The following is a 26,761-nucleotide window of genomic DNA, read 5'->3' as shown; positions in this document are numbered from 1 at the left end:
AAACAATGTGACACAAAATGATTTTCCTTTTAAACTTGTATGTCCCTTTAAGCAAATTTATTCTGTGACATTCCAGTTAAAAATTAAATCCACATGGATGCATTTCAGTTTTCAATTGAAACATTTTTGTAGCTGTTCTAAAAGTGTATTTAAAGGGACATTATACACTATTTTTTTCTTTGCATAAATGTTTTGTAGATGATCTTTTTATTTAGCCCATAAAGTTTTTTTTGTTTTTTTTTTTAAATGTATAGTTTTGCTTATTTTTATATAACATTGCTCTGATTTTCAGACTCCTAACCAAGCCCCAAAGTTTTATGAGAATACTGTCAGCTACCTACTCCAGCTTGCTCCTGTTTGTGTAAAGGGTCTTTTCATATTCAAAAGAAGGGGGAGGGTCTTATTTCTCACTTGCAGTGGGCTTTCCAGTTACCTTTTCAACAGAGCTAAACTGAGAGCTTCTAAGTAAGTTTTTAAACAGTTTTATACTGGATTTTTATATCAGTATCTGTGCTGCATTTTTTTCTTTATAGTAGTGTCTATTACATGCAGTTATATGAAAATGAGTGTATACTGTCCCTTTAAGTATGCATCATGTGTCAGTATTTTAGCACAGCACTTGCTCAGTGAGCCTAAGGAGCTTGTATCATCTGGTAATAACTCAATTTGTTAGCGGCTGACATGATACAAACCCCACTGGCACTATGAGCGGCTGCAGTATTTAAAATGCTGGTGCACTGAGTATATCTAGCTATGCTTCGCATGCACATGTGGAGAAAATGTTAACACTAAAACAGTAATAACTTTTGCTAGAAGCATATTTACCAATACACGTATAATGCAAATATGTTTCTATTCAAAGTTGCAATTCATCTTAGTGCATTTACATTTTGACCGTAATGTCCCTTTAAATGGATTAGCACTCTCTACTAATTATAAATTGCTGATGCTAACATATTGACCATCTACTTGTTCAGTATTGATCTTTCTTTAATAACCAATACACAGCACACAGTTTAGCATCATAAAGAACATATATCCTGTATGTATAACATTTAACCCCTTGCTGTACATGTGTGTGAGAGGGACACTAGTTTGCATAAAAACGATATAGCCATTGGCTCTCATGTTTACTTACATGTTGGAAACAGCTGCGGACGCTTGGCTCTATGTTGCTTCCACCAAAAGCTGCCACTTCCCCAAGCTGTCGTGGGATCTGGATGGCATCATGAAGTAACAACCCAAGCTGTCTTTGGTCACACGTGTCCCCTGCGCTGGAGACTTCCTTAAAGAGATCTATGACAAGATGAGAAAATGAAAAACACTATAGCTTTTTTATTTTTATTTATACTTTTATAAACAAAAATGGTACACACAAATGAACATATTTTTCTGTAAAACTCACTAACATCATCATCATAGGTATAATTGTACGTTTGTACTAACAAGCAATAAAATAACGTTACATCTTGTGTCTGGTTCCATCACTCTATACGTAAAGTAATATTGCATTAAAAAAGATGAAGACATTTTTTGTGCCTGAAGAAAATGTAATGTAAAAATGGTTAAAATTAAAACCAATACGGTAGTATCAATTAAAGGGAGATAAACCCCACATTTCTTTTATGATTCAGACAATACATACAATTTTAAACTTCATTCAATTATCCAATTTGCTTCATTCTTTTAGTATATTTTGTGGAAGGAGCAACAGTGCACTACTGGGAGTTAGCTGAATATACCAGATGAGCCAGTGACAAGAGGCATAGATGTGCATTCATCAATCAGCAGCTAGCTCCCAGTAATGCATTCCTGCTCCGGAGCCTTTTAAACAAAGGATACCAAGAGAACAAAGCATACTGGATATTAGAAGTAAATTAGAAACTTGTTTAAAATTGCATCCTGTATCTAAATCACGATAGTTTAGTTTTGACTTTACTGTTCTTTTAAGCACTTCCCAATACTGATCAGTGGTTGATAAAAACAGCTTCTATAGCTCTATTGGTTGAGAGGGACACGCACAGGGGTGGAAAAATATTACAATAGTTTAATAGTCAGTGGAGAAAAGTTTCTAATCTAGATTAAAATAATTACTAGTCCACTCAATGTTAAAAATAAAACTTGTCCACTGCAATTGCATAATCATCTAGGACTAGTGAAATTTCCATCCCTGAATATGCCTGTTACTCCTTAAATTGTTGGTTTACGGAGTACGGGAAATACATTATAAAAAAAAACAACTAATAAATTATGTAGCGTCCTTTTTAAATAAAACAGAAGAAAACAATTACTAAAAAGTACTAGACCTTATGTGCATGCTCACTAGCATCAGACAGGCTGTATACCTCCCCATCGTAAGATTGCACTGGTTCTGGTATATTAAAGGGACACCTGTGATTCAGATAGAGCATGCAATTTTAAGCAACTTTCTAATTTACTCATATTATCAATTTTTCTTCGTTCTCTTACTATCTTTAGTTGAAAGAGAATGCATCTAAGCTAAGAAGCCAGACAATTTTGGTTCAGTTCACTGGACAGCACTTGTTTATTGGTGGGTGAATTTATCCACCAAAAATCGTCCGGCATCTAAATTTACATTCTTGCTTTTTAAATAAAGATACCAAAAGAATAAAGAAAATTTTGATAATAGGAGTAAATTAGAAAGTTGCTTAAAATTGCATGCTCTATCTGAATCAGGAAAGAAACTATTTTGGTTCAGTGTCCCTTTAATTAGTTAGAAATGGTGTTATAAGGAAAGTTTAGCAGATAATAACCCGCTCTATTAATTTTGAGATATATGCGTCTATGACAAGAACAGGAAGGAAACCAGTCCACCTGCGTTTGAGGAAGGCAATGCACAATCTGCAACCAGAATTTAAGATTTCATAAGCAATAGCTTTTACAGCCCTATCCTCTACTCATGCACAAACAACTGTCTGAGAGTAAAGCTTGTCAATCATCTCAAACCAAAGAGTCCAGGATGTGTTAAGAGCTTCAATTCTGAGGTGGCAGAGGGGTTAAGAACACAAAATATGTTTAGTTTTGCATAGTCAAGAGATATAAAACGCAACATTTTTCTTTTGTGATTCAGACAGAGCATACAATTTGAGAAAAGTTTCTAATTTACTTGCATTATCAAATTTGCTAGATACCTAGTTAGGTGTCTGGAGAACTACAGGGCAGGAAATCGTGCTGCCATCTAGTGCTCTTGCAAATGGATAACATTCTTGCAAAACTTCTGCTATATAGTGCTCCAGACATGTGCACGCTCCTGAGCTTACGTCCCTGCTTTTCAACAAAAGATACCAAGAGAACGAAGAAAAAATGATACTAGAAGTAAATTAGAAAGTTGTTTTAAATTGCATGCTCTATCCGAATCATGAAAACTTAAATTATGCTTACCTGATAATTTTCTTTTCTTCTGACGGGAAGAGTTCACAGCTGCATTCATTACATTTGGGAATTCAGAACCTGGCTACCACCAGGAGGAGGCAAAAACACCCCAGCCAAAGGCTTAAATCCTCCTCCCACTTCCCTCATCCCCCAGTCATTCTGCCAAGGGAACAATGAATAGTAAGAGAAATATCAGTGTGAAAAAGGTGCCAAAAGAATACAAAAATAAAACAGTCGCCTCGTAACAACGTGGGCGGGGAGCTGTGGACTCTCCCAGTCAGAAGAAAAGAAAATTATCAGATAAGCATAATTTAAGTTTGAGTCCACAGCTGCATTCATTACTTTTGGGAAAACAATACCCAAGCTATAGAGGTTACTGAATGCAAAAAAAGGGTGGGTAGACAAGGGGGCCCATTCGGAGGGCACCACAGCCTGACAAAAAACAACTGCTTCACCAGAAACAGAAGGATAAAAGCTGAAAAGACCAGGTAACTGCCCATCAGTTAAAACCAGCAAGGCCCTAGAGAGAGACCGCTCAGAACCAGTAGATTCCACTAAGCACAAAGCCTCCGTGGAGACAAGTCCTGCAGGCTCCAAGCCCATACTTAAACTTACCCTTGACCCGAGGGAAGGAGACCTCCACATATTCCCTGAAGGGAAGAGGAAGAAGAACTCAACAGAAATCTAAAGACCAACAAGCTAGGGTAAAAAGCACCCTAGCCGAACTCCAAATGCAAACAAAGGTTGCATCAGGACAAAAACGCATAGAGGGCGAACTCCAACAACCGAACAAAGAGAAGGGGGGAAAAAAACCTAACCCAATCTGAACGGAAGTCCAAGAGACCATGTAGCGTCCCAACCCTGGAGAGCAAAAGAAACAAGATAGAACCCATCCCTCACACAGTGTGCAATCCACACTATGAAAGAGTGACCGAGGGATAACCCCCACCCCGGGAACCGCCTTAAAATAGCACCATAAATTGTGCTCCACATGAAGCCACAGGCTTCCCTCTGCAACAGAAGTCTAGCAGACTCCAGCCGTTAACACTAGTCAACCAAGCTAGGCGCTAGACCAGGACTTCCACAAAGGAAAAAATCTGAGTGCAGAAACCCACTCCCTCCTAAGAAAAACAATGAAGTAGGAGAGCATCCAAAACCAGCAGAGCGCCCCCTGCTGAGGAAGGAAACACTGTGGAAACTCTCCCAGTTAAGGAGAGATCACAAGATCTAAGCAAGATATGCGGTCCAGGCTCAACCAAACAGACAGACCTCTGACCCCCTCTCCGAGCCAATGGACTCAGCACCAAAGTGACTGGGAATGTCCAAAAACAGGGAAACAAACCATTCCCCGGACCGCCCAAATCCTAAGTAAGGAGGGGAGCTAAATTGAACAGTACCAATAGGAAGAGCAAACTCTACCATTTGCTAACAAGCCTGGCATGTTAACCAACTAAGCTATGACAGAACATAGGACGAGTTTGGGATACAGGACCCAGACACAGATCCTTACCCTACAAGAAGGGACATTCCCAGACAAAAGAGAGACTACACTGAACCAACAGTAATGGCACAATACCAGAATCCAACCTTTCATGACGTCCTGCACGCAAGGCAGGAAGGACCCCTCTGACAGAGGAAGACCTCCGGGCACTAGGTGGATACTGTGGTATGCCCTAATCTCCCTAAGGGGAGGAGAAAGCCAAATATAACTGCTCACCCGCAAACAGTTATGGAGTGTGCGGCAGCAGACAGATGGCAAAGGCAATTCTGATTGAAGAGGAACCATCCGGCTGCAACAGCCAGCCCAGTAGAAAACAAACAGCCATTGAGCCCTTTTTAAGGTGCAAATAGCTGCAACAGATTGCGACTGCAATCTCCCACCTGCTAGGCAGCTCCACCTGCTATTCAACTAAACTACCCCTCAAGTTATTTCCAAGTCTCCGATAAGAGAAAAACAAAACCCCCTGTAAAGGCAAGTGGAATTCTCAGAACCAGTCAGATATCCAAGACAAGAACATGTCCGGAAACCCGGACATCCGGAAACTGGAGCCGGCTACAAGGTAGTAACCCCTGAGGAACCATAGTGATACCTCATACAGAGAACCTGTACACAAAGAGATGCAACCACAGCCACATCCAAAGGTCTGTGGACACTGGACGATCGCTAAGCATCCCAGAGACAGAAAACATATCTCCTAAAGGCTCTAGGGACAACCCAAAGTAAGATCTCAAAACTAGATAATCCAGCTTGAGAAAATAAAATAGTCTCCAACAATCCCTTCAGGATCACCTCCCGAAAACTCCCACAGCTCAAGGAACTAACGAAGAGCCTCACAATTCCTGTCTAGCGACAGATAAAATCTAGACATCTTAGTAAGGGCAGCTCCGAAAAATGGAGAAAAACACATTCTCCAGAGCCCTAACACATGGGGGCAGACAAGAAACAGTAGGAGGAAGAAAAAGGCCGTAAATGCCTGAACTTCCCGAACAGATGACCCCCCAACCAGCCCCAAGAGGGGAAAAAAGAAGCCTAAGATGTCTCGACCCCTTAAGGAAGAGTTCCTCATTAAGGACTCATCCAATAAGAATACCATAAAGGACATAAAAACCGCCCCAACCTGACATAACAATGTACTAACACCTTAACATGCAACTTCTGTGGAAGTGCTCAAGCAACCACAAAATCGCTAGTATCAAATTCCAGAAAATAAATGTTTCCCACCAGAAAAATTATAACCGACATGAGCTTCTCTGATTTAAATGAAACCATCCTGCCGGATAAAAAAAAAATAGGGCAGCACCCGCAGGTGAATGCCCAAGAAGAATGGGTACACTAACAGGACCAGTCAATCAGAGACCCCATACTCCTGAAGCACAAAACTGGAATAAGATACCCAGCTTTCCATCTGGTACAGCAGACCGAGGATCCCTCAACCCATTAGGATTGGGATCCTCCAGCACCGCCAAAACATATCGCAGTAGGACACGAAGGCACGCCAGTCTATAACGAAAAGCAAAACTTACCTCTGCTGGGGCAACTGACGACCCTGACCCCGAGGATTGGGCCCCTGAAGTTTTACAGGCAACCGCTTCCCCAGATGGCTGATCTGACCTAGACCTGATGAGCCCTGGTTAACAGAACACGGACAGTATTTCCCTCTCAGGAAGGTGTAAAAGCGGCAATGCCATAGATATGGCAATGCGGAACCATGCCGTAACCTCTGGAGGAAACAAGCCGCCTTCCGGAGAAGGGGTAACGGCATTAGAGACACCTGCTTGTGTAGATAGGGAAGGATCTAGGGCACGCGCCTCGCGGGATGTGGGATCCCCAGGGGCAGATGGCTCGGCGGACTCTAAGGTCCCTGTTGCGGGAGAAGAGAGCACTCTAAAGCAGCATTCAGAACATAACTGATGGGCATGGATTACTTGGGCTACCTCATACTCTTCACAAGAAGTAGAATCTGAATCAGAGTCATCTGTCTCCAAAATCAGAATCCTCTATAACTTGGATAAAAATTATGGATAGAAGAAAAATATAAACGGCACCTTACACCCCCATAGGCTGGGGCACTCACCACCTCCTGAGACCCAGACAACTAGCGAAACAGACTCTATCCGTCGCCACGCAGTCAGGAATACAGAAATAGAGAGCAGAACGTGACCCCGCCTAGTCACAAGGTACACCGTGCAGGCCAGAAAAAAACGCGCCAAGGCCACAAGAGCCGCGCAGCCTGACAAAAAAAGGCTGTTATGTTCCGATATAGCCACGAGCCCAAACATCACTACATATTAGCAGAAAGAATCACATAACAAACATGATTAAAGTCATGTTCAATAACCCCCCTCATTAGATATTAACCCTTGATTCCATAAAGATAAAGGAGTCCCACTGAGACCCTGAATTCTTCGTTCACATTACACTCAAACATCAAAGTAAAATGAAACGATCTTACCAGAATCTACTCCTGTGATGAAAAGCAAAAAGGGAAGTGGGGGAGGTATTTAAGCTTTTGGCTGGGGTGTCTTTGTCTCCTCTTGGTGGCCAGGTTCTGAATTCCCAAAAGTAATGAATGCAGCTGTGAACTCTCCCCGTTTAAGAAGAAACGTTTTGGTTTTCATGTCCCTTTACATTCTAAGGTTAAAGTTCCTTTAATATTCTTTAGGGATCATAAGGCTACTTAGAAAAAAACCCCCACAAAACATAAAAAGTATAGATCTACCTTCTCTCTAACAAAGAAGGTCTATTTGCTAGTTAATGAGATTTATCCCTGTATCATTTAGTAACATTGCTATAATGCTGTTTTTTACTACAGAAGGTAGAATACAATAATGTATGGATTGTACTGCTATAAGCTGTCAGAGAGACAGACAAGTCATTTACATTCTATTGTCATTACTTGCAACCATTAGCCAGATGTTTCTTTCACTCCTGTTGTGTAAATACATGTTATTCATATTTTTTATACTGTCGCTAAAATGTCAGCCCTTCATCAGAAACTCTTCAAGCCGCCTAGGGGGCTGTCAGTGTTCCCCTTAATGTTACCCAGAAGCTGGGAAATTCACAATGCTATTTCCCTGTTTAAAAAAGTACAAACTGTAATTCTATAGCAACTTTCCATTAACCGCACTACTTTCTAAAGCTAAACTTGAAAAAAGAAATAAAAAAAATAGATATGACAGCAGGTACTAATGGACAAGAGTTGGTTTTGCAAACAAAACAAAAAAAGCCTTTTAAAGAGAAAAGTAGATCTGAACAAAAAACTAAATGAAAATTGGTAAATATATAACCACTGTAAAAAAAACAGCCTTATTCTTCAAACTATGGAAGTCAAAAATAAAATACAAAGAGAATTAAAAAACGTTAAAAAGTAGTTTATCTGTCTGGCATAAGACATTACAGTTATATTTTAGCTGCATGCTATTTTCTTTCAACAGTAGAGCAGGAACAAGTTTACTGTTCCATTTTAATATCTTTTAACGCCTTAGTTGCTGGAGAGTTATTAGTACATTGTGCAGCAAAGTCATACAATCCCCACTGCCTGTCAAAGGTTTATTTAAAAGAATTAAATCTAAAATGTGAAAGTGAATACCCATAAGGAAAAAAATGCAAATTTCACATAAGTGGGTGAATTAGAGAGATAGAGGAGAGGGTGAATGAGAGAGATAGAGAATATGGTGAATGAGAGAGATAGAGAATAGAGTGAATGAGAGAGATAGAGGAGAGAGTGAATGAGAGAGATAGAGGAGAGGGTGAATGAGAGAAATTGAGGAGAGGGTGAATGAAAGAGATAGAGGAGAGGGTGAATGAGAGAGATAGAGGAGAGGGTGAATGAAAGAGATAGAGGAGAGTGTGAATGAAAGAGATAGAGGAGAGTGTGAATGAAAGAGATAGAGGAGAGCATGAATGAGAGAGATAGAGGAGAGGGTGAATGAGAGAGATAGAGAATAGAGTGTATGAGAAAGATAGAGGAGAGGGTGAATGAGAGAGAAAGAGGAGAGGGTGAATGAGAGATAGAGGAGAGGGTGAATGAGAGAGATAGAGGAGAGGGTGAATGAGAGAGATAGAGAATATGATGAATGAGAGAGATAGACGAGAGGGTGAATGAGAGAGATAGAAGAGAGGGTTATGGAGAGAGAAATAGGATAGGGTTATGGAGAGAGAAAGAGAAGGTAAATGGGAGAGAGGATAGAGGGAATGAGAGATTATAAAGGAGAGGGTGAATGAGAGAGATAGAGGAGAGGGTTAATGAGAGAGAAAGAGGAGAAGGTGAATGAGATACAGGAGTGGTTTAACCAGAGAGACAGAGAATAGGATGAATGAGAGAGATAGAGAATAGAGTGAATGAGAGAGATAGAGGAGAGGGTAATGAAAGAGATAGAGGAGAGGGTGAATGAGAGAGAAAAAGGAGAGGGTGAATGAGAGAGAAAAAGGAGAGGGTAAGTGAGAGAGACAGAGGAGAGGGTGAATGAGAAAGACAGAGGAGAAGCTTAATGTGAGACACAGAGAATAGGGTGAATGAGAGAAATAGGAGAGGGCGAATGAGATAGAAAGAGAATAGGGGGAATGAGAAAGAAGAGAATATGGGGAATGAGAGATATAGAGAATAGAGTGAATGAGAGAGATAGAGAGGGTGAATGAGAGAGATAGAGGAGAGGGTGAATGAGAGATATAGATGAGAGGGTTAATGAGAGAGATAGAGGAGAGGGTGAATGATAGAGAAATAGGATAGCAAGAAAGAGACAAAGAGGAGGTGAATTAGAGAGATAGAGGACAGGGTGAATGAGAGGGAGGATAGAGGGAATGAGCGATTATAGAGGAGAGGGTGAATTAGAGAGATAGAGAATAGGGTGAATGAGAGAGACAGAGAATAGAGTGAATTAGAAAAATAGAGGAGAGGTTGAATGAGAGAGACCAAGGAAAGGTTGAATGAGAGAGACCAAGGAGAGGGTAAATGAGAGAGACAAAGGAGAGGGTGATTGAGAAAGACAAAGGAGAGGGTGAATGAGAGAGACAGAGGAGAGGTTTAATGAGAGAGATAGAGAATAGGGTGAATAAGAGAAATAGAGGAGTGGGTGAATGAGAGAGATAGAGAATAGAGTGTATGAGAAAGATAGAGGAGAGGGTGAATGAGAGAGAAAGAGGAGAGGGTGAATGAGAGATAGAGGAGAGGGTGAATGAGAGAGATAGATGAGAGAGTTAATGAGAGAGATAGAGAATATGATGAATGAGAGAGATAGACGAGAGGGTGAATGAGAGAGATAGAAGAGAGGGTTATGGAGAGAGAAATAGGATAGGGTTATGGAGAGAGAAAGAGAAGGTAAATGGGAGAGAGGATAGAGGGAATGAGAGATTATAAAGGAGAGGGTGAATGAGAGAGATAGAGGAGAGGGTTAATGAGAGAGAAAGAGGAAAAGGTGAATGAGATACAGGAGTGGTTTAACCAGAGAGACAGAGAATAGGTTGAATGAGAGAGATAGAGAATAGAGTGAATGAGAGAGATAGAGGAGAGGGTAATGAAAGAGATAGAGGAGAGGGTGAATGAGAGAGAAAAAGGAGAGGGTAAGTGAGAGAGACAGAGGAGAGGGTGAATGAGAAAGACAGAGGAGAAGCTTAATGTGAGACAGAGAATAGGGTGAATGAGAGAAATAGGAGAAGGCGAATGAGATAGAAAGAGAATAGGGGGAATGAGAAAGAAGAGAATAGGGGGAATGAGAGATATAGAGAATAGAGTGAATGAGAGAGATAGAGAGGGTGAATGAGAGAGATAGAGGAGAGGGTGGATGAGAGATATAGATGAGAGGGTTAATGAGAGAGATAGAGGAGAGGGTGAATGATAGAGAAATAGGATAGCAAGAATGAGACAAAGAGGAGGTGAATTAGAGAGATAGAGGACAGGGTGAATGAGAGGGAGGATAGAGGGAATGAACAATTATAGAGGAGAGGGTGAATTAGAGAGATAGAGAATAGGGTGAATGAGAGAGACAGAGAATAGAGTGAATTAGAAAGATAGAGGAGAGGTTGAATGAGAGAGACCAAGGAAAGGTTGAATGAGAGAGACCAAGGAGAGGGTGAATGAGAGAGACAAAGGAGAGGGTGATTGAGAAAGACAAAGGAGAGGGTGAATGAGAGAGACAGAGGAGAGGTTTAATGAGAGAGATAGAGAATAGGGTGAATAAGAGAAATAGAGGAGTGGGTGAATGAGAGAGATAGAGAATAGGGCGAATGAGAGAGAGAATAGAGTGAATGGGAGAGATAGAGGAGAGGGTAAATGAGAAAGATAGAGAAGGTTATTGAGATAGAAGAGAAGTTTAACAAGAGAGATAGAGAATAGGGTGAATGAGAGAGATAAAGAATAGAGTGAATTAGAAAGATAGAGGAGAGGGTGAATGAGAGAGACAAGGGAGAGGGTGAATGAGACAAAGGAGAGGGTGAATGAGAGAGACAAAGGAGAGGGTGAATGAGAGAGACAAAGGAGAGGGTGAATGAGAGAGACAGAGGAGAGGTTTAATGAGAGAGATAGAGAATAGGGTGAATGAGAGAAATAGAGGAGTGAGTGAATGAGAGAGATAGAGAATAGGGTGAATGAGAGAGAGAATAGAGTGAATGAGAGAGATAGAGGAGAGGGTAAATGAGAAAGATAGAGAAGGCTATTGAGATAGAAGAGAGGTTTAACAAGAGATATAGAGAATAGGGTGAATGAGAGAGATAGAGAATAGAGTGAATTAGAAAGATAGAGGAGCGGGGGGATGAGAGAGACAAAGGACAGGGTGAATGAGAGAGACAAAGGAGAGGGTGAATGAGACAAAGGAGAGGGTGTATGACAAAGGAGAGGGTGAATGAGAGAGACAGAGGAGAGGTTTAATGAGAGAGATAGAGAATAGGGTGAATGAGAGAAATAGAGAATAGGGTGAATGAGAGAGATAGAGAATAGGGTGAATGAGAGAAATAGAGAATAGGGTGAATGAGAGAAATAGAGAATAGGGTGAATGAGAGAAATAGAGGAGTGGGTGAATGAGAGAGATAGAGGAGAGTGAATGAGAGAGATAGAGGAGAGGGTAATGAAAGAGATAGAGGGTAAATTAGAGAGACAAAGTAGAGCGTGAATGAGAGAGACAAAGTAGAGGGTGAATGAGAGAGACAAAGTAGAGGGTGAATGAGAGAGATAGAGAACAGAGTGAATGAGAGAGAGAGATATAGAGGGTGAATGAGAGAGATAGAGGAGAGGCTTAATGAGAGAGATCGATGAGAGGGTTAATGAGAGAGATAGAAGAGAGTGTGAATGAGAGAGATAGAAGAGAGTGTGAATGAGAGAGATAGATAATATGATGAACGAGAGAGATAGGGGAGAGGGTGAATGAGAGAGATAGATGAGAGGGTGAATGAGAGAGATAGAGAACAGAGTGAATGAGAGAGATAGAGGAGAGGGTGAATGAGAGAGATAGAGAACAGAGTGAATGAGAGAGATAGATATAGAGGGTGAATGAGAGAGATAGAGAACAGAGTGAATGAGAGATAGAGATATAGGGTGAATGAGAGAGAGAGATAGAAGAGAGGGTGAATGAGAGAGATAGAGAACAGAGTGAATGAGAGAGATAGATATAGAGGGTGAATGAGAGAGATAGAGAACAGAGTGAATGAGAGAGATAGATATAGAGGGTGAATGAGAGAGATAGAGGAGATACTTAATGAGAGAGATAGATGAGAGGGTTAATGAGAGAGATAGAAGAGAGTGTGAATGAGAGAGATAGAGAATATGATGAACGAGAGAGATAGATGAGAGGGTGAATGAGAGAGATAGATGAGAGGGTGAATGAGAGAGATAGAGAACAGAGTGAATGAGAGAGATAGAGGAGAGGGTGAATGAGAGAGATAGAGAACAGAGTGAATGAGAGAGAGAGATAGAGGGTGAATGAGAGAGATAGAGGAGAGGGTGAATGAGAGAGAGAGAGAGATAGATAGAAGAGAGGGTGAATGAGAGAGATAGAGAATAGAGTGAATGAAATAGAGAATAGAGTAAATGAGGGAGATAGAGGTTGAATGGGAGAGATAGAGGAGAGAGTGAATGAGAGAGAGGGTGAATGAGAGAGATAGAGGAGAGGGTAAATGAGAGAGATAGAGAATATAGTGAATGAGAGATAGAGGAGAGAGTGAATGAGAGAGAGATAGAGGGTGAATGAGAGAGATAGAGGAGAGAGTGAATGAGAGAGATAGAGGAGAGGGTGAATGAGTGAGAGATAGAGGGTGAATGAGAGAGATAGAGGGTGAATGAGAGAGATAGAGGGTGAATGAGAGAGATAGAGGGTGAATGAGAGAGATAGAGGAGAGGGTAAATAAGAGAGATAGAGAGGGTGAATGAGAGAGATTTTTCCTATTAGTTTACTGCTGCTTCTTTTATTTTCTTTCCAGCTGGTGTGAATTATGCTTTCTCTTAGGTTTTCAGTTTTAATCAAGCAGAACCTATCTGCTGCAGAACATCTTATTAAAATATATGTAATAGTAGCTGGCTCGTAAAATGAAAGAAGATACTTAGGAGTAAGTACATTTAAGCATCGGACCTGACTGCATTAGTAACCTAAAAGCATTCTGAAGCCACGTAGACTTGAGCACATGCCAGCCAAAGATTGCTTCATTGATGCATTATAATTTTTAACTTCAATGTAAAATGATAATGAATCTGTCAATGTAGTCTTAGACAATCAAATCTTCTTCAATTTAGGAAAATATAACTAGATATAGCCAATGGGTACATTTGCCAAGAAGGTGCTCTGAGTGTCTATAGTGAAATAGTCCATGCTGATGTATATTGTTGAAAGTAAGAATCTGGTGTTAAAGAACTTACTCTATTTAGCTGAAGTCAAGGAAAGAGTAAAGAGTATAATGGCTATATGAATATATATAATGCTTCTTAAATGAAAAAAACTTAAATCATTTAACATGAACCTTTCAATTAACATACTATTAGGACCTTGCCCTGATAATATTTATTTCAGATGTGGCATTGTTGCCAGAGACAGATATTTAATTAGATTATATGATGAAGTGTCTAGAGACAACTTCCCGCTCTGCCAATGTTTAACTACATTCCCTATCCTCACATTAGTCTGTATACCCCAGCACAAACAGTCCCAGAACGTACTGGGAAATGCTTAAAGGGACAGTCTAGTAAAATTAAAGTTTCATGATACAGATAGGGCATGCAATTTTAAACAACTTTCCAATTTACTTTTTTAATCAAATTTGCTTTGATCTCTTGGTATTCTTTGTTGAAGGCTAAACCTAGGTAGATTAATATGCTAATTTCTTAAAGGCCTCCTCTTAATTTTTTTCTACAGCTAGACAGTGCTAGTTTATGTGTGCCATATAGCTAATATTGTGTTCACTCCTGTGGAATTACCTGTGTGTCAGCACTGATTGGCTAAAATGCAAGTCTGTCAAAAGAACTGAAATAAGGGGGCAGTCTGCAGAGGCTTGGATACAAGGTAATTGCAGAGGTAAAAAGTATATTAATATAACTGTGTTGGTTATGCAAAACTGGGGAATGGGTAATAAAGGGATTGTCTATCTTTTTAAACAATACCAATTCTGGAGTAGACTGTCCCTTCAACTGATGGTGAAGTCTGTGGTCCAGGACTAGAAAGACTAACTCAGGGGTAGAATTAGGATATGATTCAGTTGAGCAAAAGGATGTCTAATCAATGGAGTAGAAGTCGATAGGAGTGCGGTTCTGCATTTATGGAAAGATTTTAGGTGGTCCCCAGTTACACTTACTGAAAAGAGGACATATTTTATATAGATAACCTGGGTGTGTGTCTAATGAGGGGGCGCTATCCACTCAAATGTTTCAACTTAATTAAACAATGTTTGCAAATCAAGAAAGCTCTTTGTTCTCATGGTATTCTTTGTTAAAGAGAGTACATAGGTAGGTAGTGTGACAGCAGTTTAGCAAGAATGCTTTTATGTGCTACATGACAGAAGTGTTTTTTAGAACATTGTTAAAAGTATTCTTGCAAAACTACTGCCATTTAGTGTTCCAAACCTGCACAATAATGAGCTTACCTACCTGCTTTTCAACAAAGAATACCATTAGAACAAAGTCATTTTGAATATATATATATATATATATATTTATTTATTTTTTATTATTATTTTTTTAACTCTCCTTGCTCTCTGAATCATGAAAGAACAATTTCGTGTTTCATCTCCCTTTAAGTCTGATGATGTACTGTTAAATTGAATATTACTATATCCTAGATCTAACGGTTTATATTGACATGACACAAATCCTATTATATAAAAGGCCAAGTGTGTTTGTCCGAAGCTGTCATGCGCAGTAGAGACAGCACGAGGACAAACACACCTGGCCTTACCTGACAATCCATGCTGTTTTCAGACAAAAGTGGGCGTGGCCTGTGGTGTGGGAGTGGCCGGGTGGGACAGTGGGCGTGGCTGGATGTGATAGTGGGCGTGGTCAAGTGGGACCGGGCATGGTAGGACGTGACGGGGGGCATGGTCGGGCACGGTCGGCGCAACAGAGAGGGGAGAGAAATAGAAAGAGGGGGAGAGATGGAAAGAGCTAATGAGAGGGGGAAGAGCAGAAGAGAGGGGGAAGAGCAGAAGAGAGGGGGGGAGAGAGAGCAGAAGAGAGGGGGAGAGAGAGAGCAAAAGAGAGGGGGGAGAGAGCAAAAGAGAGGGGGGAGAGAGAGAGCAAAAGAGAGGGGGGAGAGAGAGAGCAAAAGAGAGGAGGGGAGAGAGAGAGCAAAAGAGGGGGGGAGAGAGAGAGCAAAAGAGAGGGGGGAGAGAGAGCAAAAGAGAGGGGGGAGAGAGAGCAAAAGAGAGGAGGGAGAGAGAGAGCAAAAGAGAGGAGGGAGAGAGAGAGCAAAAGAGAGGAGGGAGAGAGAGAGCAAAAGAGGGATGGAGACAGAAAGCAAAAAAAGGAGAGAGACAGAGCAAAAGAGAGGAGAGAGAGAGCGCAAAAGAGAGGGGGAGAGAGAGAGCGCAAAAGAAAGGGGGGAGAGAGAGCGCAAAAGGGAGGGGGAGAGAGCGCAAAAGGGAGGGGGAGAGAGCGCAAAAGGGAGGGGGAGAGAGCGCAAAAGGGAGGGGGAGAGAGCACAAAAGAGATGGGGAGAGAGAGGGCACAAAATAGGGGGAGAGAGAGAGAGCGCAAAAGAGAGGGGGAGAGAGAGAGCGCAAAAGAGAGGGGAAGAGAGAGCAAAAAAGAGAGGGGGAGAGAGAGAGCACAAAAGAGAGGGGGAGAGAGAGTGCGCAAAAGAGAGGGGGGAGAGAGAGTGCGCAAAAGAGAGGGGGAGAGAGAGTGCGCAAAAGAGAGGGGGAGAGAGAATGCGCAAAAGCGAGGGGAGAGAGAGCGTAAAAGAGAGGGGGGAGAGAGAGCGCAAAAGAGAGGGGGGAGAGAGAGCGCAAAAGAGAGGGGGGAGAGAGAGCGCAAAAGAGAGGGTGAGAGAGAAAGCAAAAGAGAGGGGGGAGAGAAAGCAAAAGAGAGGGGGGAGAGAAAGCAAAAGAGAGGGGGGAGAGAAAGCAAAAGAGAGGGGGGAGAGGGAGAGCGCAAAAGAGAGGGGGAGAGAGCCCAAAAGAGAGGGGAGAGAATGCAAAAGAGAGGGGGAGAGAGCACAAAAGAGAGGGGGAAAGAGCGCAAAAGAGAGGGGGAGAGAGCGCAAAAGAGAGGGGGGAGAGAGCGCAAAAGAGAGGGGGAGAGAGCGCAAAAGAGAGGGGGAGAGAGCGCAAAAGAGAGGGGGGAGAGAGCGCAAAAGAGAGGGGGGGAGAGAGAGAGCAAAAGATAGGGGGGAAAGAAAGAGCAAAAGAGAGAGGGGGAGAGAGAGAGCAAAAGAGGTGGAGCAAGACAGAGTGCAAAAGAGAGGAGAGAGCACAAAAGAGAGGGGGAGAGAGAGAGAAAGGGGTGGGACCGCTGTACTGTAAAAAATGTCTGTGTGAACGGGCTTTAAGACTAGTATCTATATGAATGATATCTGATCTAATGGAAAATACTATAGGGAAACCTAGGTTTCAATATAGTGGCACTAATTTATTTATATGAACAAACGTACTTTATAGAAACTAAAACTTAGCACATTGTTTTTTCAACATTTAAACAACTAGCCTAATTGAAAGGGACAGTAAAGTGAAACTTTAATGATTATGACAGAGCAGGAAACGTTTAAACTTTCTATTACATAATTTGCTTTCTTACCTTGGTATTCCTTGTTGAAAAGCATACCTAGGTAGGCTCAGAAACAGCAATGCTCTACTGGGAGCTAGCTGCTGATTGGTGATTGCACATATATGCCTCTTGTCATTGGCTCACCCAATGTCATCAGCTAGATCCAAGCATTGCATCAAAACTTCTTCAACAAAGAATACAAAAAAAAGTACATTGGAAAGTTGTTTAAAATTGTATACATATGAGTCATGAAAGACAAAGTTTCATGTTCCTTTATTTACTGACTAATGTTCTTCATCTGGTGTAAAAAAATAATTGTTAACATATTAAAGGGAAACATATTTAAAGGATTTATTTTTCACTTAAAGGGATACTAAACCCAATTTTTTTCCTTATGATTCAGATAGAGCATGCCATTTTAAACAACTTTTTAATTTACTCCTATTATCCATTTTTATTCATTCTCTTGCTATCTTTATTTAAAAAGCAGGAATATGATGCATAGGAGCCGGCCCATTTTTGGTTGAGAACCTGGGTTATGCTTTTTTATTGGTTGGTAAATGCAAGCCTCCAATAAGCAAGTGCTAACTATGGTGCTGAACCTAAAATGGACTGGCTGCTAAGATTTACATTCCTGCTTTAAAAATAAAGATAACAAGAGAACAAAGAAAAAATGATAATAGGAGTAAATTAGAAAGTTGTTTAAAATGTCATGCTCTATCTGAATCATGAAAAAAAACCATTTGGGTTCAGTGTCCCTTTAACCCCTTAGTGACCAGACCACTTTTCAATTTGTTGACCATCTGGGACCAAGGCTATTTTTGCATTTCTGCGATGTTTGTGTTTAACTGTAATTTTCCTCTTACTCATTTACTGTACCCACACATATTATATACTGTTTTTCTCGCCATTAAATGGACTTTCTAAAGATATGATTATTTTCATCATATCTTATAATTTACTATAAAAAAAAATATAAAATATGAGGAAAAAATGAAAAAAAAATGCACTTTTTCTAACTTTGAGCCACAAAATCTCTTACACATCTACAACCACCATAAAATACCAATGCTAAACAGTTTCTAAATTTTGTCCTGAGTTTATAAATACCCAATGTTTACATGTTCTTTGCTTTTTTTGCAAGTTATAGGGCAATAAGTACAAGTAGCACTTTGCTATTTCAAAACTAACAGGCCCATTTATCAAGCTCCGTATGGAGCTTGAAGGGCCGTGTTTCTGGCGAGTCTTCAGACTCGCCAGAAACACAAGTTATGAAGCAGCGGTCTAAAGACCGCTGCTTCATAACCCTGTCCGCCTGCTCTGAGCAGGCGGACAGGAACCGCCGGAAATCAACCCGATCGAATACGATCGGGTTGATTGACAGCTCCCTGCTGGCGGCCGATTGGCCGCGAGTCAGCAGGGGGCGGCGTTGCACCAGCAGCTCTTGTGAGCTGCTGGTGCAATGTTAAATGTGGAGAGCGTATTGCTCTCCGCATTTAGCGAGGTCTTGCGGACCTGATCCGCAGTGTCGGATCAGGTCCGCAAGCCCTTTGATAAATGGGCCCCCATGTTTTTTCAAAATTGGCGATAGTTACATTGTAACACCAATATCTGTCATGAATCCCTGAATAACCCTTCAAATGTATATATTTTTTAAAAGAAGACAACCTAAGGTATGAAACTTGGGGTATTTTGACTTTTTTCATGCAACCATTTTACCACCAATCTATGCCAAAGTTTGGGGGGGGAAAAAAAATAATTTGATTTTTTGACAAAATAGCAATTTAAGAATACATTTACTGATAATATTAAGGGTTACTGCCAAATAACACCCTCATATGTCTTCAGCAGCATCTCCTGGGTACAGTGATACCACCCATGTATAGGTGTGTCGGGTTCTCGGGGGGCTAAAAGCTCTTATTTTTAGGGAGCGCATTCCAGTTTTTCAACTTGGAATTTTCACATCGGTCATCATGCACCCATGTCCTATTTGGGACATTTCTGAAGCTGGTCAATGGAATTTACCCCCATCAAACCATATATTTTTGAAAAGTAGACACCCTAGGGTATTTCAAATGCTTGTATTTTAACACTTTCCATGCACTAATTCAACCACCAGTCTTTGTCAAACTTTTGGGTAGTCATTATTTTGTGTTATTTTTCACACACATTGTACTTTAGGCATGGATTCTCAGTTCCTGTTATGTGTTACTACCAAAAAAAACCTCAATATGTGTTCAACAACATCTCCTGAGTACAGTGATACCACCCATGTATAGGTGTGTCGGGTTCTCTGGGGGCTAAAAGGCCTTAATTTTAGGAAGCGCATTCCAGTTTTTCAACTTGGAATTTTCACATCGGTCATCATGCACCCATGTCCTATTTGGGACATTTCTGAAGCTGGTCAATGGAATTTACCCCCATCAAACCATATATTTTTGAAAAGTAGACACCCTAGGGTATTTCAAATGCTTGTATTTTAACACTTTCCATGCACTAATTCAACCACCAGTCTTTGTCAAACTTTTGGGTAGTCATTATTTTGTGTTATTTTTCACACAAATTGTACTTTAGGCATGGATTCTCAGTTCCTGTTATGTGTTACTACCAAAAAAACCCTCAATATGTGTTCAACAACATCTCCTGAGTACAGTGATACCACCCATGTATAGGTGTGTCGGGTTCTCTGGGGGCTAAAAGGCCTTAATTTTAGGAAGCGCATTCCAGTTTTTCAACTTGGAATTTTCACATCGGTCATCATGCACCCATGTCCTATTTGGGACATTTCTGAAGCTGGTCAATGGAATTTACCCCCATCAAACCATATATTTTTGAAAAGTAGACACCCTAGGGTATTTCAAATGCTTGTATTTTAACACTTTCCATGCACTAATTCAACCACCAGTCTTTGTCAAACTTTTGGGTAGTCATTATTTTGTGTTATTTTTCACACACATTGTACTTTAGGCATGGATTCTCAGTTCCTGTTATGTGTTACTACCAAAAAAAACCTCAATATGTGTTCAACAACATCTCCTGAGTACAGTGATACCACCCATGTATAGGTGTGTCGGGTTCTCTGGGGGCTAAAAGGCCTTAATTTTAGGAAGCGCATTCCAGTTTTTCAACTTGGAATTTTCACATCGGTCATCATGCACCCATGTCCTATTTGGGACATTTCTGAAGCTGGTCAATGGAATTTATCCCCATCAAACCATATATTTTTGAAAAGTAGACACCCTAGGGTATTTCAAATGCTTGTATTTTAACACTTTCCATGCACTAATTCAACCACCAGTCTTTGTCAAACTTTTGGGTAGTCATTATTTTGTGTTATTTTTCACACACATTGTACTTTAGGCATGGATTCTCAGTTCCTGTTATGTGTTACTACCAAAAAAAACCTCAATATGTGTTCAACAACATCTCCTGAGTACAGTGATACCACCCATGTATAGGTGTGTCGGGTTCTCTGGGGGCTAAAATGCCTTAATTTTAGGAAGCGCATTCCAGTTTTTCAACTTGGAATTTTCACATCGGTCATCATGCACCCATGTCCTATTTGGGACATTTCTGAAGCTGGTCAATGGAATTTACCCCCATCAAACCATATATTTTTGAAAAGTAGACACCCTAGGGTATTTCAAATGCTTGTATTTTAACACTTTTCATGCACTAATTCAACCACCAGTCTTTGTCAAACTTTTGGGTAGTCATTATTTTGTGTTATTTTTCACACACATTGTACTTTAGGCATGGATTCTCAGTTCCTGTTATGTGTTACTACCAAAAAAAACCTCAATATGTGTTCAACAACATCTCCTGAGTACAGTGATACCACCTATGTATAGGTGTGTTGGGTTCTCTGGGGGCTAGAAGGCCTTATTTTTAGGAAGCGCATTCCAGTTTTTCAATTTGGAATTTTCACATCGGTCATCATGCACCCATGTCCTATTTGGGACATTTCTGAAGCCGGTCAATGAAATTTACCCCCATAAAACCATATATTTTTGAGAAGTAGACCCCCTAGGGTATTTGAAATGCTGGTATTTTCACACTTTCCATGAACTTATTTAACCACCAGTCTTTGTCAAACTTTTGGGTAGTCATTTTTTTGTGTTATTTTTCACACACATTGTACTTTAGGCATGGATTCTCAGTTCCTGTTATGTGTTACTGCCAAAAAACACCTCAATATGTGTTCAACAACATCTCCTGAGTACAGTGATACCACCCATGTATAGGTGTGTTGGGTTCTCTGGGGGCTAGAAGGCCTTATTTTTAGGAAGCGCATTCCAGTTTTTCAACTTGGAATTTTCACATCGGTCATCATGCACCCATGTCCTATTTGGGACATTTCTGAAGCCGGTCAATGAAATTTACCCCCATAAAACCATATATTTTTGAGAAGTAGACCCCCTAGGGTATTTGAAATGCTGGTATTTTCACACTTTCCATGAACTTATTTAACCACCAGTCTTTGTCAAACTTTTGGGTAGTCATTTTTTTTGTGTTATTTTTCACACACATTGTACTTTAGGCATGGATTCCCAGTTCCTGTTATGTGTTACTGCCAAAAAACACCTCAATATGTGTTCAACAACATCTCCTGAGTACAGTGATACCACCCATGTATAGGTGTGTTGGGTTCTCTGGGGGCTAGAAGGCCTTATTTTTAGGAAGCGCATTCCATTTTTAACACTTCCCCTTTTCACATCCCATGCACCCATGTTCTATTTAAGACATTTCTGAAGCCGGCCAATGTAATTTACCCCCATAAAACCATATATTTTTGAAAAGTAGACATCCTAGGGTATTTCAAATGCAGGTGTTTTAACACTTTCCATACACTAATTCAACCACTAGTCTTTGTCAAACTATTGGGCATTCATTTCTTTGTGTTATTTTTCACATACATTGTACTTTAGACATGGATTCACAGCTCCTGTTATGTGTTACTACCAAAGAAGACACCAATATGTGGTCACCAACATCTCCTGAGTTCAGTGATACCACCTATGCATAGGTTTGGTGGCTTGTTTGGGCGGTGCAATGCCAAATGTCTGACATGTGTTTGTGATTTTTTTTCACATTTAACATATTTTCTTTGCCTATCGTCTATTTTGGGGGTCTTTTAACATACCCCAATTTATTTGTTTTCCATAAATGTGATTATATTTAAAAAGTTGACCCCCCAAGGTATTATACATGGAGTGGTTTGATGACTTTGATGCAACCGTTTTAGCCCAAAAAATTGGAGAAAGTATATGGTGGTAATTTTTCAATTTTCATTGTTACAGACACATTGCTTTTTTACTATGATTTAGGAGAGACTGTTGTAAGTTATTGCAAAAGAATACTTCAGGTTGTTTTCTGCAAGGCACCCTGAGTACACCTATGCCCCCCATGCATAGGTTTGCCAGGATTTTGGGAAGGTTATGTTACATGATTTTAGTTATTAAAAATGGGAGTATTTCTTCTGATAGGCCTATCTTTAGTTTGGGGCCTATCACATACCCCACTTTTATTTATTGCATTCAAAGTGTATATTTTTTAAATGTTGACACCCCAAGGTATTGTATATGGTGTGCTTTGATGCCTTTGAAGCAACCGTTTTAGCCCAAAAAATTGGAGAAAGTATATGGTGGTAATTTTTCAATTTTCATTTTTACAGACACATTGCTTTTTGACTATGATTTAGGAGAGATTGTTGTAAGTTATTGCAAAAGAATACTTCAGGTTGTTTTCTGCAAGGCATCCTGAGTACACCTAAGCCCCCCATGCATAGGTTTGCCAGGATTTTGGGAAGGTTATGTTACAATTTTATGACTTGTGATTTTAGTTATTAAAAATGAGAGTATTTCTTCTGATAGGCCTATCTTTAGTTTGGGGCCTATCGCATACCCCACTTTTATTTATTGCATTCAAAGTGTATATTTTTTAAATGTTGACACCCCAAGGTATTGTATATGGTGTGCTTTGATGCCTTTGAAGCAACCGTTTTAGCCCAAAAAATTGGAGAAAGTGTATGGTGGTAATTTTTCAATTTTCATTTTTACAGACACATTGCTTTTTGACTATAATTTAGGAGAGACTGTTGTAAGTTATTACAAAAACATACTTCAGGTTGTTTTCTGCAAGGCACCCTGAGAACACCTATGTCCCCCATGCATAGGTTTGACAGGGGTTTTGGTTAAAAAAAAACAGGCCCAATTTTAGAAAAAAATAGAGTAGTGAAATGTAAAAATCTGGCACAGTAAAAGTAAAAAAAAACAAAAAAACATCTAACTGTAAACATAACCAAAAAAAAATATATATATATGTAACAGCAAATGTATTTATTTTTTTAAAAATTGACCATTGTATGGTACCGCTTGAAGCAGTCCCCAATGAAGAGTGCAGGCTGTCCAGGGCAATCAGGACAGTAATATATGGTGTCCCTTCTCTTCCCCCTCTTGGTACAGACTCTGCATTTTTTTTGTGGTTTCTGCTTTGTGGCAGTAGGGGGGATTTTAAAAATAAAATGGGTAGCCCCAACTCTGCTCTCTCCCATCACCGCCCGGGGAGCAGGTGCATCATGGTACAAAATCCCCGTAATAATCTGGAGCTGAAACTGTAAAAAAGTCTTTTTAACTCTGGGGTTTGCTTTTTTGAACAACAAAAAAGCGTTGTGGGTTGCAATCTGCATTAGGTAAATTGCAACCTTTTTGTACCAGGCCCTTGTCTTCCGCATAATTAGGTAGGGCTGCAGCAGCTGATCAGCCAGATCAACCTCACCCATATGCCGGTTATAAGACTTGATGCACACTGGCTTCCTTATGATCTCAGCTCTGCCACGTACAGAAACCGCCACCGTCCTCTCTGTGTGGATGGTGGTAAGAAGGTATACATCCTTCTTGTCTCTGTACTTCAGTGCCAACAGCTCCTCTTGGCGCAGAGCTGAGGTCTCCCCCCTTCGTAGCCGGGTGCGTACAAGCTGTCCTGGGAAACCTGCGCGGTTCTTTTTAATTGTACCGCAAGCTACTGTATCAAAGCAATACAGTAGCTTGAACAAAAGGACACTTGTATAAAAATTGTCTAAGTACAAGTGATACCCTTTGTTCATTAGGGGTAATATCAGGTCCCAGACAATCTTGCCAGTGGTTCCCATATGTTCTGGGCAACCTGGAGGGTCAAGGTGGCTATCCTTTCCCTCATACACCCGGAAGGCCTGAGTATACCCAGTCTCGCTGTCACAGAGCTTATACACTTTTACCCCATATCTGGAGCGTTTGGAAGGAATATACTGCTTGAATCCCAGCCTTCCCTTATACTTCATTAGGGATTCATCAACGCATATATTCCTTCCAGGTGTATAAGCCTCTGCAAACCTGGCAGAAAAGTGGGTTATCAGGGGGCGGATTTTATACAGCCTGTCAAATTGGGGATGCTCCCTAGGGGGGCACAGGCTGTTGTCGCTGAAGTGCATGAAATGCAGAATCATTTCATACCTCTTCCTCGACATAGTCTGGGAGAAAATGGGGGTAGAGCAGATGGGGCTAATACTCCAGTAGGAGCGAATGGAGGGTTTCTTTATGATGCCCATCAGCATAGTCAATGCCCAGAATTTTTTGAATTCTGGCACATTGATGGGGGCCCATTGCTGCTTTGCCAAATATGTTCCAGGCTTTGCAGCACGGAACTGATGGGCATATAAATTAGTTTGGGCGACAATGTTCCCCAATATATCATCGCCCAGAAACACTTCCAGAAACTGCTGGGGGCTAAAACCTGCCACATCTATATTTATGCCAGCATTTGCTGTGAAGGGTGGGATATCTGGCCTCTGGAGATGAGGCGTTACCCACTCTTCAGCAGCAATGGCAGCAACACGCCTCCTTCTGGCAGGGGGGCTAGCAGGGGGGCTGGCAGGGGGGCTAGCAGCCACAGATACATCACTATCAGTTGAGACTGCATCTAGTGATGTATCTGAGCACATGGCAGGGTCAAAATTGGGGTCTGAGTCAGAAATAGAGGCATCTGACTCTGACGCAAGGATGGCATACGCCTCCTCAGCACTATATCTTTTCTGTGACATTTTTGTATCTGTCACAGAAAACAATTACTAAAAAAATTAAATTAACTAAATTAATTAACTAAATTAACTAGCAAAAATGTACAGCTATGCTACTGCCAGTGATTTATAGCGATCACTGGCAAGCTAGAGGTTAATGGCTCTGAAAATTAAATTAAATTAACTAAATGTTTCTGAAAAGAGCCTTTGGGTTTTTAAAAAATTACAACAACAAAATTAACCCCTAAAAAAATGCACAGACAGCAAAAAAGTACAGCTATGCAACTGCCAGTGATTTTTAGCGATCACTGGCAAGCTAGGGGTTAATGGCTCTGAAAATTAAATTAAATTAACTAAATTAATTAACTAAATTAACTAGCAAAAAAGTACAGCTATGCTACTGCCAGTGATTTATAGCGATCACTGGCAAGCTAGGGGTTAATGGCTCTGAAAATTAAATTAAATTAACTAAATGTTTCTGAAAAGAGCCTTTGGGTTTTTAAAAAATTACAACAACAAAATTAACCCCTAAAAAAAATGCACAGACAGCAAAAAAGTACAGCTATGCAACTGCCAGTGATTTATAGCGATCACTGGCAAGCTAGGGGTTAATGGCTCTGAAAATTAAATTAACTAAATTAATTAACTAAATTAACTAGCAAAAAAGTACAGCTATGCAACTGCCAGTGATTTATAGCGATCACTGGCAAGCTAGGGGTTAATGGCTCTGAAAATTAAATTAACTAAATTAATTAACTAAATTAACTAGCAAAAAAGTACAGCTATGCTACTGCCAGTGATTTATAGCGATCACTGGCAAGCTAGGGGTTAATGGCTATGAAAATTAAATTAAATTAACTAAATGTTTCTGAAAAGAGCCTTTGGGTTTTTAAAAAATTACAACAAAATTAACCCCTAAAAAAATGCACAGACAGCAAAAAAGTACAGCTATGCAACTGCCAGTGATTTATAGCGATCACTGGCAAGCTAGGGGTTAATGGCTCTGAAAATTAAATTAAATTAACTAAATGTTTCTGAAAAGAGCCTTTGGGTTTTTAAAAAATTACAACAACAAAATTAACCCCTAAAAAAATGCACAGACAGCAAAAAAGTACAGCTATGCAACTGCCAGTGATTTATAGCGATCACTGGCAAGCTAGGGGTTAATGGCTCTGAAAATTAAATTAAATTAACTAAATGTTTCTGAAAAGAGCCTTTGGGTTTTTAAAAAATTACAACAACAAAATTAACCCCCAAAAAAATGCACAGACAGCAAAATGCAGCAAAAAAAAAGTGCACCTATGCTACTGCCAGTGATATATAGTGATCACTGGCAAGCTAGGGGTTAATGGCTCTGAAAATTAAATTAAATTAACTAAATGTTTCTGAAAAGAGCCTTTGGGTTTTTAAAAAATTACAACAACAAAATTAACCCCTAAAAAATGCACAGACAGCAAAATGCAGCAAAAAAAAAGTGCACCTATGTTACTGCCAGTGATATATAGTGATCACTGGCAAGCTAGGGGTTAATGGCTCTGAAAAGAGCCTTTGGTTCTATATTTTTTAACAAATAAAAGAAATAAATCTCTCTCTCTGCTAAATACAGGTCTCTCTCTCTCTCCAACAAAATGGCAAGTGAGGA

General features: G+C 40.3%; 1 protein-coding gene across 5 annotated transcripts in view; it reads right to left on the bottom strand.

Annotated features, from left to right (window-relative positions):
- UTRN (utrophin) overlaps positions 1–26,761 on the bottom strand; it is a 1,395,536-nt gene that overhangs the window by 167,610 nt on the left and 1,201,165 nt on the right. For all 5 annotated transcript variants that reach the window (XM_053711837.1, XM_053711835.1, XM_053711836.1 and 2 more), the window contains one exon: positions 1,139–1,296. In XM_053711837.1, the coding sequence (XP_053567812.1) occupies positions 1,139–1,296 (158 nt within the window). The remainder of the gene's footprint in view (positions 1–1,138; positions 1,297–26,761) is intronic.

Source organism: Bombina bombina, chromosome 4 (genome assembly GCF_027579735.1).
Source record: "Bombina bombina isolate aBomBom1 chromosome 4, aBomBom1.pri, whole genome shotgun sequence".
Taxonomy (NCBI): Eukaryota; Metazoa; Chordata; class Amphibia; order Anura; family Bombinatoridae; genus Bombina; species Bombina bombina.
Note: the sequence above shows the minus strand (reverse complement) of the source record. Positions and strands in the feature narration are given on the sequence as shown.